This window comes from Haliotis rufescens, unplaced genomic scaffold, assembly GCF_023055435.1.
Source record: "Haliotis rufescens isolate VD_foot unplaced genomic scaffold, xgHalRufe1.0.p SCAF_2, whole genome shotgun sequence".
Classification (NCBI taxonomy): Eukaryota; Metazoa; Mollusca; class Gastropoda; order Lepetellida; family Haliotidae; genus Haliotis; species Haliotis rufescens.
Window position 1 is genome coordinate 60,995,463 of NW_025963890.1, and position 13,934 is coordinate 61,009,396.

At 36.3% G+C, this 13,934-nt stretch overlaps 2 protein-coding genes across 2 annotated transcripts; both read left to right on the forward strand.

Annotated features, from left to right (window-relative positions):
* Positions 1 to 3,419: 3,419 nt before the first annotated feature.
* Positions 3,420 to 6,976, forward strand: LOC125381983. Its single transcript, XM_048399388.1, has 4 exons — positions 3,420 to 3,983; positions 4,663 to 4,784; positions 4,987 to 5,132; positions 6,827 to 6,976. The coding sequence occupies exons 1-4, from the start codon at positions 3,973 to 3,975 to the stop codon at positions 6,974 to 6,976; spliced, it is 429 nt and encodes a 142-aa protein (XP_048255345.1). The 5' UTR covers positions 3,420 to 3,972.
* A 2,434-nt stretch (positions 6,977 to 9,410) lies between these two features.
* On the forward strand, positions 9,411 to 12,258 carry LOC125381984. Its single transcript, XM_048399389.1, has 3 exons — positions 9,411 to 9,621; positions 9,980 to 10,081; positions 11,706 to 12,258. The coding sequence occupies exons 1-3, from the start codon at positions 9,518 to 9,520 to the stop codon at positions 12,178 to 12,180; spliced, it is 681 nt and encodes a 226-aa protein (XP_048255346.1). The 5' UTR covers positions 9,411 to 9,517; the 3' UTR covers positions 12,181 to 12,258.
* The last annotated feature ends 1,676 nt before the right edge of the window (positions 12,259 to 13,934 follow it).

Here is a 13,934-nt window from a genome sequence, read left to right on the forward strand (position 1 = left end):
GCGTGCCACTGTGGCTTATTGCAGTGCAGGCCTGTTCATACGTGTAGTGAGGCTATACTCCACATGTTTATACTCCGCATGGAGGTGGTGAGGTGAAATTGGGTTTAACGTCGCGTCCAAGATTATTGCACTTATATAGCGACGTGCATGCACGTGTATGTGTGTGTGTGGCTGCTTGTACTAGTCCGGACTGATGCCGATTTATAGTGCTAGCTCACTGAGATACCATGCCGCAGTTTAACATGAATACCCCACTCAGACACAGTATACTGACTCCGAGCCGACCAGTCCTTGTTTTAGCCCCTTAATGCCGAGCGCTAGACAGGGTAACAACAAGTACAATCTTTTAACGTCTTTTTGTATGACGCGGCCCGGGATCGAACCCTGGACCTTCCGCTCTCCGGGCGGACGCTCTACCACAAGACCACGGAGGCGGTCATACTCCGCATGGAAACAGAGGCAGGGCTCTACTGCCACAGCGGGGAATATAACTTGAAATGTAAGGTTCAGCTCCAAATCCCTTGACGTTATATGAGTGGATCACGAAAATTCGCGAAAAGGGTGTGCATATCCTACTCTACCGGTCTCTAAAATTACTATATTATGGCCCAACGTGAATAAATGCCTAAAGTGAAAATATTTTTTTATATCATGTATTCATGTAAATGTATTTTTGACCTCTGAGGAAACTTCCCGTTGTTGCCTTGTACATGTCATACAGTTATTGGTGCACGTATTTCTTAACCACACATGAGAATGGTTAATTTCAGATTAGATATCATGGTACTTACACTGTAAAATGAGTTTAGAATGAAAATACATACAACACATGTTTCGGTTGAAATCCTAAGCGGAATACACATTTGGTTTAACCTTTAAACATGTTAACGATAAAATGCAAACCATTGTGTATTATCCTAATAATCTAAACATGTTTAAATGAAGTGCCTATCATTGGGCATAAAGTAAAATGTAAATATGATGTGGAATATATATTGAAATTAGATGTGCCAATCAGATTCACATGTACTTGCAAAACAATGGAAGTGTAACTGATTACTTCGAGTCTTCCCACATTTAGACTCGAAACACGTTTAGCATGTTAAACACAATCCTACAAATGTTGAAACCCTAACCATTTAGGATTTAGATCTAAACACATTTTTACTGTGATCATACAGAGTTGTAACTTTATATTTAATCGGAGCTGTTGAGAAAAAAAAAACACACAGAAGAAACTGGACTTGCTGGATACCCCCCCCCCCCCCCCCCCCCACCCCACCCCCCCCTCACCCCCACCCGCCACAAACACACGCCCTTCCACAGATCGGCCCCTTGAAAAATTAGCAGCAAGCTACTGCTAAACCGTGGGTCAGATTATGTGTTCTGATGACATCGTGTTTATTGACCAAATTCTACACGAGGAGGAAGACGAGCAAAACTGAGAGGAGGCAACGGACACCCATGGCGAATCATAGGGAGAAGAAAATATCATATGTTCGTGGGTATGTGCACTGTCAACTGATACGATCTTATCACACTGCATTTATTGAGAAACTGATAAAGGATGCCAGCTCTCTCGCCATAACACATGACGGTTATGCGCTAATACCCCCTCAGTGTCGGAAGATGTCATACCATGCGTCGTGACACTTTCCGCGGAGCCCGGGTTGATGGTCTTCACCTGAAAATAGTCAGCTGGAAGCAATTAACAATTTGTTGACTTGTCACTGTATATTATCTCAATGAAATGTATCACTTCACAAACATAGAGTGTGGTGAGAATACAATTCTTATCCAATCCGCCCTTAACTTTTCTCACGTGGTACGTCAGAATCAAGTTTACCTTTAATGTACTCGTTTTTAGTATGAAGAAAATAATATAACCTAATATAATAATTTAGATGACTATGAAAAGTCGGTCTTTTCATCTTAAGGTTTTTCGAAGAGAACATGAGTTTACGAGCACATGCACTCTTGGAAAAAATGCCCAAAATGTTTGGGTTAGTATAGCACAGGCAGCATATAAATAAAGCGGTTGTATTCTCATCTAAAAGCATTTGTTTTAAACGTGTCTACATCCGCATAATAAAGGGACACTGAGATAATATTCCAAGATATGAAAGGATTTGCTGAAATGAAATATCAATATTCCATTTTGCATTGATTTGTTCCAAATACAGTACGTTACGAGAAAGATGTGTACCAAACATACATGTTATTCATTCAACACTCTTTAAATGCAATTAATCGATCTCTTCACCTCATGTAAAGGTAGTTAAAAGCCATGCCATGTACATGTATCATGCCACAACACAACACAACGTTTTTATTGTTCAGTGTTGGACCAAATATATACTGTAAATTTGGGCCGAAGGCCTACTTTCTTATGAAATAAAATACATAATAACATTCGGTGCTGTTGAAAAAACAAAACAGAAAAACTAATTCGTTTGCTTGACATGCTGGATACCCAAATGTGGCCTCGGCCCCGGCGGTATGGAGAATGAACAGTCACAGCCATGGAGACGTTTGAAAGATAAAGGGCGGGTTGGTCACTGAATTTATTAACAACGCTTTTATCCTTATGTCAGATTTTGTGAGGTAATTCTTGTTTATCACGATAATATACGGGCTATGAAGATTTGGCAAGTCTCAATTGCCTCAGCTCCTGAAATGAAACATTGTTTAGGGCACTATTTGGATTCGTCTTCATTTGTTGCAGATGTATATTTATATATACAATAGCTTCATTTCTTGGACTAAATGTTAATATACGGGTTTCCATTTCATTGACAATACGAAGTGCACCAAAGAAAGAGAATTAACGCATGATAGATGCTTACACACCGCGTAACTTTGTTGTTAGCAATTATGGTCCTTGTAACTGGGTGCAGGAAAAAATGGCCCCATGCCCCAACCAATTTGGAGGCAATGGTCTAAACTGTAGAGAAAGTGGCCACAATTTGGAGAGAAAATGACCCCATATTGTCTAGGGCTATTTACACTATAACCCCTGATACCTCAAAGACGGAAGACGTGTTGAATCAACACCGCCTATCGACCACGCAGTCCATGATCAGTTAATTACTCGAACCTGAAAATGCGACAGCAATTGTTTGCTATATTGATATATTTTATTTCTCCAATCTCAATGGGGGTCTTTTTCAATTTGAATGTACTTGTTTGTTTCTAACAAAATTATATTTATATATACAATAGCTTCATTTCTTGGACTAAATGTTAATATACGGGTTTCCATTTCATTGACAATACGAAGTGCACCAAAGAAAGAGAATTAACGCATGATAGATGCTTACACACCGCGTAACTTTGTTGTTAGCAATTATGGTCCTTGTAACTGGGTGCAGGAAAAAATGGCCCCATGCCCCAACCAATTTGGAGGCAATGGTCTAAACTGTAGAGAAAGTGGCCACAATTTGGAGAGAAAATGACCCCATATTGTCTAGGGCTATTTACACTATAACCCCTGATACCTCAAAGACGGAAGACGTGTTGAATCAACACCGCCTATCGACCACGCAGTCCATGATCAGTTAATTACTCGAACCTGAAAATGCGACAGCAATTGTTTGCTATATTGATATATTTTATTTCTCCAATCTCAATGGGGGTCTTTTTCAATTTGAATGTACTTGTTTGTTTCTAACAAAATTATATATTTTCAGAGGCTAAGCGTTGGCACTTTTCAGGATGAACAGACGTGTGTAGCTTGAACTAACCGTTATGCAATGTGATGCCTACCGGGCCACTTGGCCAATGAGCTATTGCGAGAACCTTTCAACAAATTCATGTCAGGGGCCACACTATCCCCCTTATTATATCGCATGAAGGATGACAAATCTAGACAGTGACCAGCAGGTGACGGGTTTACCCAGCAGGTCATTTTCATCTGACACTTTCAGCGAGGACCACATGCGTTTTAGCTGATCACTACACTATTATTTGAAGATGGAATACGAGTAAGTTAATTCAACTTTAGATTTTGTTATTATAAACATATTTTATTGCGGAAAATCAAATGGACTAGGCACAAGTGACACACTTACGAGGCCTTCTCAAACATACATTTCATTATATTGTAATATTTGAATAATAATAGTGCATTATAAATGTACAGTGCATAGGAATGATATACAAATAATAAGAAAATACAACAAAAACACACACATACACACACACACACACACACACACACACACACACACACACAGATAGATAGATAGATTTGTATGCAATTGTATAAGATATTTAATATAATTCCACCATAGTTAAACTAATAGACATTTAAATCTAAGTGAATTCAAATCGAGGGCGGGATATATAAACTATAACTAAGCTGTGATAATTACGTGGAATGATATTGTTTTACATCAAAATCAAAGTTATAACGAATATCAAAACAAATAGATAAAAATAAAATATACATGTATAATATAACTAAGAATGTTTTGTAGATTTTCAACTACAATGATGAAATGTAACGAATTAAACTGTTTATCTGATCATAGTAAACACCATTTCCTAATGCTGGCAATGATAAACATCAATTTGATGAATATACACCGTATAATCGTACCTGCATCGCTGATCATACGGATGAAAAACATTCAAATCAAATATGAAAAATATTTTTTGCAGGTTCGAATATACCCAGGAGTTTGAGAACAACGAAAGTGTCGCGCTTGCCAAAGCCAGCTTTTGTAATGTTACAGGATACAGCTTCAAGAAAACAACAACTAAGAAGCACTTCAACAAAAACTGTGAGTAGAGAAGTATTTATTATGTGAGTATCAGTTAGTTTCGCGATTACAACACAGTTGGTCTCTGAATAATAATAATGTAAAGAAGGCATTTAGCGCTTTTACATGTTCTAGGCATATGTTCGTCTCATGTTCACAGGTATAATGAACATACGATCTTATAACTTTCGTTAAAATAATTCCTTTCTCATTGCCCATACAGATATCCCGACGGCCACAGATAAACCGCGGATTCTGCTGAATGGCAGGAATCAAAGTCTGAAGCCAAAAGATGATACCCTGTATATCATTGTATCATCGCAGACGTGGGATTGTAAATACGGAAAAGGGCGCAAAGAAAAGAATAAGGTAATAACCATATCTCTGTAAATCAATACTTTCGACTAATACAAACTACATAAAATGAATAATATATATATACACACACACACATTTAAAAGTATACAACATGATAACGCTCCATAGACAACAAAGGAATAAAATATATTTGAGAGTTAAAAGACGGAAATATTTCAATGAAGTCGCTTTGTTTGAATGTTATGCAACCGCTGTTGTGTTACATTAGGAGATGGGTGTAAAATTACTATTTGGATACAACGTATTATCACAATAGTATTACCTATACACATTTGCCTCATGTATAAACCTGTAATACAGAAAATAAATTTAAAAAATAAATAAAAAATAAAATATATATGTATCTAAAATATTCTAAACTAGAGTAAGTTCTGAAATGAATTTTAACAAACAGTACAAGTCGACCTGATTCAGCTGAAGCATGGATGTTTAAAGGGGTTAGCATTGTCGTGTATTTCACGAAAGAAAGGAAACAATCTTCTTTGTCGGTAGTTACGGGGGGGGGGGGGGGGACAAAACAATGGAGTCAGGTGAGGTGTTTAATTGTTGAACAGACGTAGGTGAAAATCTAATAAGTACTTTCTCGTTGCCTAAAACACATATTCTATAGACATAATAGTTTTGCTGTCAATTATATGACAAGGTATAAGGGACGTACAGTTATAGAAAAGTTTGTGCAAGTCATCATGACAGTCATGAGACAGGGAATATAGGTACTACTTGTTGAACTTAGTGTCACATTTTTAATGACGAAAAGATTATTTTAAACAAAATACCGTGAATACTAATTATTTTACCAGTATTGTTGGATATTTTCCCCTCAAGATACTTTAACGCCATACTCAACACATACGTTTTCGTTTAATCTGTAAGATCCGTAATCTTCACTTTCAGTAACTTGATAAGGGACGCTTTCTGTATGTATTTTAGCGTTTATTGAGGATACTGAAATTTGGGTGGTAACTTTAGAAATATTGGAGTCTATCGTTGTAATCAGACATACGTTCACAGCTTCTGTGTTCTGTAAGTACAATTAGTCACACAGCAACAACACATAACACAACACTTTATTTAATACCCGGCGTGATATAGGAACCCATACCTGCAACCTCTTGATTTGTAGTCCGGCACGCTACCACATGTGGTACGGAGATCAAATGTCAACTTTTATGTTAGCTTATCTCTTTATCTCACCATTGTCTTAGCTTGATTTATTTGAACATTATTTTGTTTATATTGGACCAAGTTCGTTGTAAATTCTGATGGTATATGTGTTATGTAAGTGCCTGTGAATCTAATTGGCACATCGGATTTCAATACATATCATACATATTTTCCATATTTGACTTATTGCCAAATGATATGTACTTTATTTAAACAAGTTTAGATTATTAGGATAAACACAATTATGTGGACATTTACGTAAACAAGTTTACATTATAAACATACTTAAATAAGAAACATGCTTACATTTTGGAGATGCTGTGTTCAGGTGGTGTTTAGGCTGTGAGACGATAGCGGGTTCTGTGTGTTTAGACCCCAGACTAAATGTTATTCCGTTCAGGATTTAAACACGATCCTAAACATGTTTAGATCTAAATATGGCTTGAATGTATTTACGTCCTAAACACAAATTTGTAGTGTATAACGGATGGTTATGTTTCTGTTACAATATATTATTCCAGGAAGAACCACCAGCTGAACACCAGTATGCCAGGAAAAGAACCAGGGAGCGACTGTTCACGACACCAAAACTGGACTGTGGCGCAAAACTGCATGTCAGAGAGATGCTGTGTTTTCCATATGCAAAGGTGACACTGCAAATCCACATGTAGGATTGTAAAGAATAACAAAGTCGGTTCATGAATATTTCAGGTGCATACATTTGTCAACTTGGTCCTAAAAAAATATATGCATCCGAACCTTGAAACGATTGGGTAGCATTTCATTGCGGTATCTCGTCACACAATCGTATGGACAGTTATAGGCATATGTTATTAATTAGAAAATGATAAAATCATGAGCGACTTATGATATGACAGAATCGTCTATATGTTATATATATATTTGGAGAAAATTACAACAGGGGATTCGGATGAAATGAAAGCAGTTGGTGTTTTTTGTACTGTACACTTTCCAGCTGATACAGTAAACAGCACTATGCTTATCATAACATTAAATAAAAACTATAAAATAATCTCAATTAATTTTAGAAAATTCTACTAAATGCAGAGTCAATTGTACGATTCGAACTATATCATAAGCATATGCATAAGAATCACTATCAAATAGACTAAATCATGAAATGAGGTGTTCGCGAATGAGCGCAACGCCCTACCTGTGGCATCGTCACAAACATATGCAAAGGCAAGTCAATTGTTCACATGGAAAATCACGGGAACAAATGGCACAAGTCAAAATCGTGAATCGTATTAGACTATCACTTCCAACATATATCATCATTTTTTAATGTCTTTATTATATACAGGCCGAAAAAGGTGACAGACGGAAAAGACGGAAATACGCAGCTGATTTACATAAAGCATTGGGCGAGGGAAGACTGACCGAACATCAGTTTGAACGGCGCTTTATTGTTTCATTTCCGAGACCTGAAGACCATTTAGAACACCCCACTGGCGAGGTATAGTAAAATGTCATTTTATGTTATTCACCCATAATTAGAAACTCAGGCATCACTGACAGGATACGAACGTTAAGTATCGAAAAGTGACTGTATCGTTGTTAGGCAATGTCTTTTTCTAATCTAAAAATACTATTACGCATATTTATGTTTTGTTTGGATAATAATGTTTGTCCTGAGGTTTGGCGGCACATGTTTTTTATCCAATAACAAAATCAGATATTGATCCACGTGATCCGTTAGATTAACGTAGAATTTCTTTATTATCAATACCTTGAAAAATTTACGCTGATATTTTAACTACACGCTTTTCTAAATGGCTAGAATCAAATCATTTATTAGCAGAGGAGCAAAACGGCTTTCGGTGTAAGAGAAGTACAACGGATCATATTTATACCATATATTCTATTATCAAAAACAGGAAATCCGTGAATCGCCCAACCTGTGTGTGTTATATCGATGCAATGAAAGCTTCCAATCGAGTGAATCGCGATTATGTTTGGTACAAGCTATTCAAATTGGGAGTAAACTGGAAGTTCTTTTGGGCGGTTAAATCATTATATGAAATTAATCGCTCGCAGGTATTTGTAAAATGGTAAAATGACAGACAGTTTCGCTGTACTTAGTGGTGTAAAACAGGGCTGCGTTTTGTCACCTACACTATTTTCGGTTTTCATTAATGACTACTTTGGATACTCGTATTTGTAAACACTGTAATACAAATAGTATTGAAGACGAGAAACACTTTTTGATAAATTGAAATCTCTACTTGGACCTAAGAACTTATGTTTGGAACCGTGCCTCAGCTTTGAATCAAAATTTCAGATCTTGGTCACCTACAGACCAAATGAAATATCTGATGCAGAGCGAGGATTTGTCAACCCATGTAGTCGCACTGATTAACAATATGTTTAAGCGTAGACCCTAAAATAAATAATGTTCACTTTTGCTTTTTGTGTAGCTCGGACTCCCTGCATTTACTCTCATCCTTTAACACAGGGTATTTGTATTATTTTAGCACTGTAAGTGGTTTTATTATTATTGACCGTTTAGCGGTAACTGGTGTCTAATATGCCCTAGCTGGCCGGGCCTCGTATAACATTGTGATCTGTTGATGATGTGTTTATGGTGGTTTTAAAATGCATACACGCTAGACACCTGAATATAATATTTTTCTCTCGTAACAGTACATGTCAATCTCCTCATGTTAATCCCTCTCAAGTATTATAATTGTTGTTACGTTCATTAGTCTGTCTTGCTTGACAACGGTATAAGAATCTATACCGGAACGTCGTTATTACAGTATTATAAAGAGGTTGTTATCCATAGAACATTTTTGTCTACTTTTTCACCCGTCAACTTCTACGAAATGCCTATCAAACATGAAATATTTCTGTTGCGATGAGCGATCGATGTACATTTAAGTTTGTTAATGTCCTTAAAAGTAACTTACATTTATTGCAATGATTAATTTATATCAACGTTCAGCAGTCCGCAGTATTTATGTAGGTATGGGCCTGAAAACTATGGGCGGTTCCAGGTAGTGTGGGCCTCCCCCTACAACTCTTCATTCTTGGAGGTGAGGTTTTGATCGACGTTTATTATAGAAAATAATAATTTGCAGGAGAGCGGTGGCACAAACAGGGTTGACAACATTGTGATTAACAAAATACATGAAGTCGTGGAAACTGGTGAAAGGCGGCCCAGAGAAGTTGGAGCGAGGGTAGAGGAATTCATGAAGGAGTTTATGCCATCAGAACCAAATTCAACGAATCGGCAGTTCAGTCCAACCAAGAAGGATTTATACAACCACATTCACACAGCTGTACGAAACAACAGGTGATGTCGTTAACTGCTGCGTATACATATGAGTAAATAACACGGCACAGGTTTCTAGACTGGTATATGATAAGTTGACTGACGATTTACCCAATGTGTTTTCAATTCAAAGAGAATTGTTTTCAAATATTTGATTTTAACAGTATATTTGAGACAGTTGTAGAAAATGACCAACAGGAGTACCATTTGTTCATCTCACTGTAGTGTTTTATAATTAAACCCAATTTTTCCAATTCTACGATATAAATGATCGCATAAACTCTACTCTACTAAATGGATGACGATTCAACAAACATGCACGTTTTTATTTCAAATTCGCTCAACAAATGTTTCTATTTAAAATCATACTGAATTTCAGAAATTCCGAAGAGGAACAAGGAGTCATCTCAGACTTACTGGAAAAACTGAAAAGAGATGAGACAGACTCACGTTTAGACAGCTGCTGGTTTCGACCAAGAAAGTAAGGAAATACTAGTATTCGTTTGAAAATAATGAATACAATGTAAGGTAAAAAAACTTAATTCATAAGCAGTTAATATATACCCCTAAGCCCAGAAAACATAATTGTGAAGCTATTGTGTCTATTCGCTTCTACTCCATAATAATCTATAAAATTGGTGCTGCAAAAAAGCCTTTGGATGTGACAAGTTGGCGCTGAACCCGTTTGTATACACACAAATGAGTGTGCTGTTCTGCATTTTAAACAAATAAGAATTAAAACTGTGTATATTACATAGAACTTGTGATGTCAGCGATAAACAATATTCACCACACACTCGTGTAGTCATTCATATGGTGCAATTGTGGTGAGGCGAGGTGATTATTGCACTTATATAGCGACGTGCATGCACGTGTGTGTGGCAGCTTGTACTCGTCTGGACTGATGCTGATTTATAGTGCTAGCTCACTAGGAATTTTGAGCAAAAGAATTGTGTTTAGTGATAAAACTGTCAGCATCTTATCAGCAGTCACGAGCTCATGGTCATCAGACATGCCGATGTCCACTCCCCATGGCACAAGCCTCTTACTATAAACAAACAGCCGCAAGGTGCTGATTAGCCCTGCTCCACGTCTGTTGTGAATGATACATCCATGGATGTGTAGTCATTTTATCTTTATAACAGTGCAGACAAGCTAACAGTACACCGATCTTTCATTGAGACAACGTGTTCTTTTTAAGAATTATTCTCCATGAATGGAATAAGCGTTATGAGTGAGTGAGTGAGTGAGTTTGGTTTAACGCCTCTTTTAACAGTATTCCAGTTATATCGAGGCTTGTCAGCTTAATGTGGGAGGAAATCGCGAAGTGATGCAGGTCTCAGACGTTTACCACTTCGGTGAAACCCTCAAGCACGGGTATGGTGCTGACGAACCTAGAAACATAATCGGACAACCGGGATTCGAACCCACAATCATAGGTTTCTGGCGTGTCCAAGGGATGTAACTCTGCACAGCGAACTGCGACGCCTTAGCGACTGGGCCATTCGTACCCCCCAATAATCGTTATGTTAAAACTGAAGACATTCAAAACATTTTAAGTGATGTTACATGTGACCCATATATGCTAACGTGGATAGATGCACCTTTCACTTGAATATATTTAAAAAGATTTAACAGTACACATCTTGATTCATACATTCGTTTTTACTTGTAATGCCAAGCATCTAGATTCACTTTCAGCAAATTCATCTTGATAATGAGCTATTGAGAATAATATCATCTTCCTGCTACTATAACCCGGACCAATTATTTCATATACTGACTGACTTGCAATGAAAAACGACCTGATTCACCTCTGGCTACAATGCAAGGAGTACTTCTACACAAATGAAGAATTTTAGTACATTTTTAGAACTATTATAGTGCTGCAAGCATATATCTTTCTTAACTGTGTTTGGTACAGCGAAGTTTGTTTGTATATCTAAATATTTGTTGTTTCAACCTGTAAAATCTAGACCAGAAAATCAAGTGACTGACATCATGAGCATTGATTCACTCAATTGGGATACAATGACATGCATCAATGTTCCAATGTGCCTTAATAAAACCAATACCATGCAGCCTTTGTTAAATTGATATTTGTAAAGATATTTGTGTATAAAGATATCTTGCCATTTCAGCGACACCTCAGGTGACACCTTCTTACTTGTCATGTCAACACACTGGCAAAGGACTATGCTTGAAAAGTTTGGCAGTGCTGTTTTACTGGATGCGACATACAACACTAACAAGTACAACCTACCTCTGTATCAACTGGCAGTACGGACAGATTCAGTGTATGTTCCAGTAGGTTTCATCATAACAGAAGACCAGACCACTGATAGTCTACAGGAGGGCATGGAGAAGTTTGCTTCCTTACATAAGGAGTGGAAGCCAGAAATATTTATAATTGATGATGACCAGAGGGAAAAAAATGTCATCCAAAAGATTTTTCCAGGTACATGTAGTTATTGTGTCAAATTGTCCACCTACATCATCACTCATGCATGCACACGCACACACTACCTATTTGAAATTTTGAAGCTTTTACATTTCTTTAATCGTGGCTTTTACTGGTAGCACTGACACTATTTCTTATACCAGATTTCAACCACTTATGAAATACTAGCAAATGCTTATTGTTAAAGAATGTATTCACTTATGTAAGTTATTGTGATAAAGTACATGTTGTTGTTGCAGCATTTACAAATGGAACAAAGATGACAAAGTAGACAAAATTTATAGATAAGAACTTCTTAGTTATGCTTTAATAGCTTTACAATAAAAAAGTTGTTATTCATTAAATTTGGTCTAATTTGTCATCTGTCAACTTCTCAGATATGCCTTTCAAACAAAAGAGGATCAAATTTCATGATAGAGAAATAAATTTAGAAAGTACACACGATGAAGATTTCTGTTTGCAGAAAGCAGTTTTTACATCTGCCATTTCCATGTAAAGCAAGCCTGGAAAAGATGGCTGCAAAGGATACCATCAAGGACAGATCGGGAAGCAATATTGTCAGAGTATGTTCCTGTGCTACTTTCTGTGTAATGAGTCAACAGAACTTTAGAAGTATTAACAATAGTTTGAAAACACACTATCATAACAATACAACATATACCCTGAATGTTTCATTACTACTGAGATGAATTTATGTTACAAACATAAAAAACAAGCATATTTTTTTATTTAAATGTTTTTATTTTCACAAACATATGAAAAAATAATGGTAAACAAGCGAATTGCTTTTGTTAATACTGCTCCATGACGCATAATACAAGAAGCAATTATGATATCACATAAGGTTCAATGTAATAAATTAATTATACCTGCCAAGCTAGACGTGTACATATGATAAATATATGTACAGTTGATTCATTTACTAGTACTTCATTGAAAATCTGTCAGTTTTTAATATGATGTTTTAAATAGAATATAACATTTGGGTTTAATATTCCTTACTCAAATTCAAATTATTATATAGCACTGTTTGGGAAAATACATTTCATTTGGAAGATTAAAGTCATTTGTACACATGAAAAAGAAACGTAAAGAATCTTCGGTATGATATCAACAGAAATTAATTTCAGTATCCAAAATATGTCTATTATACTTATATATGTTAAGATCGCTGCAGCCAAGACTGAGGCGACTATAAATAATTTCACAAAATGTCCATAATTTAAATCACAGTGTATCCCATTATCTCCTCTGTGTTGCAAGTTCTTTAATGTTATAAATTACATTATATTATGATATTTAGAACTTCTTAAACAGTATATATTATTTGTCTTTAGGTACAAATTCCTGTTTCCTTTCAAACATATTGAAATTACTTACTTTCTAAAATGTTTGCAAATTTACTTATATGAATATTCAATTGAGAATTTCAGTATGTTTTCATGCCTGTTATTCAGTTTGTCCGACATTATGTCCTGCCTGGATCAGTCAGGCTATGGGACTAAAGTACAGGAACTGAGAACTCAGTGGGGGCACTACATGAATTTCATCAACTATATGGACCACTTCTGGCTGTGCTCACCTAAGGTATATGTAAGGTGAATGCACTATAAGAAACGTGGGTAAAATGATACAAAGTGTATGCAATTTGTTATGTGAAGAAAGTCCCACAACTTGTTGGCCACTGAATTTCCATGAAGTGAAATGCATATATGATCCAATTTTAATCCAGAATACTCCTGGTCTTTATTTTCATGATGCATATTTGATGCATCATATTTAAATCAGTTCCTGGAAAACATCTGAGAGACTGTGCCAGGATTCTTAATTTTGTTCTGATAATCAAATGTTACAGTCAACAGAAAGGCTGCAA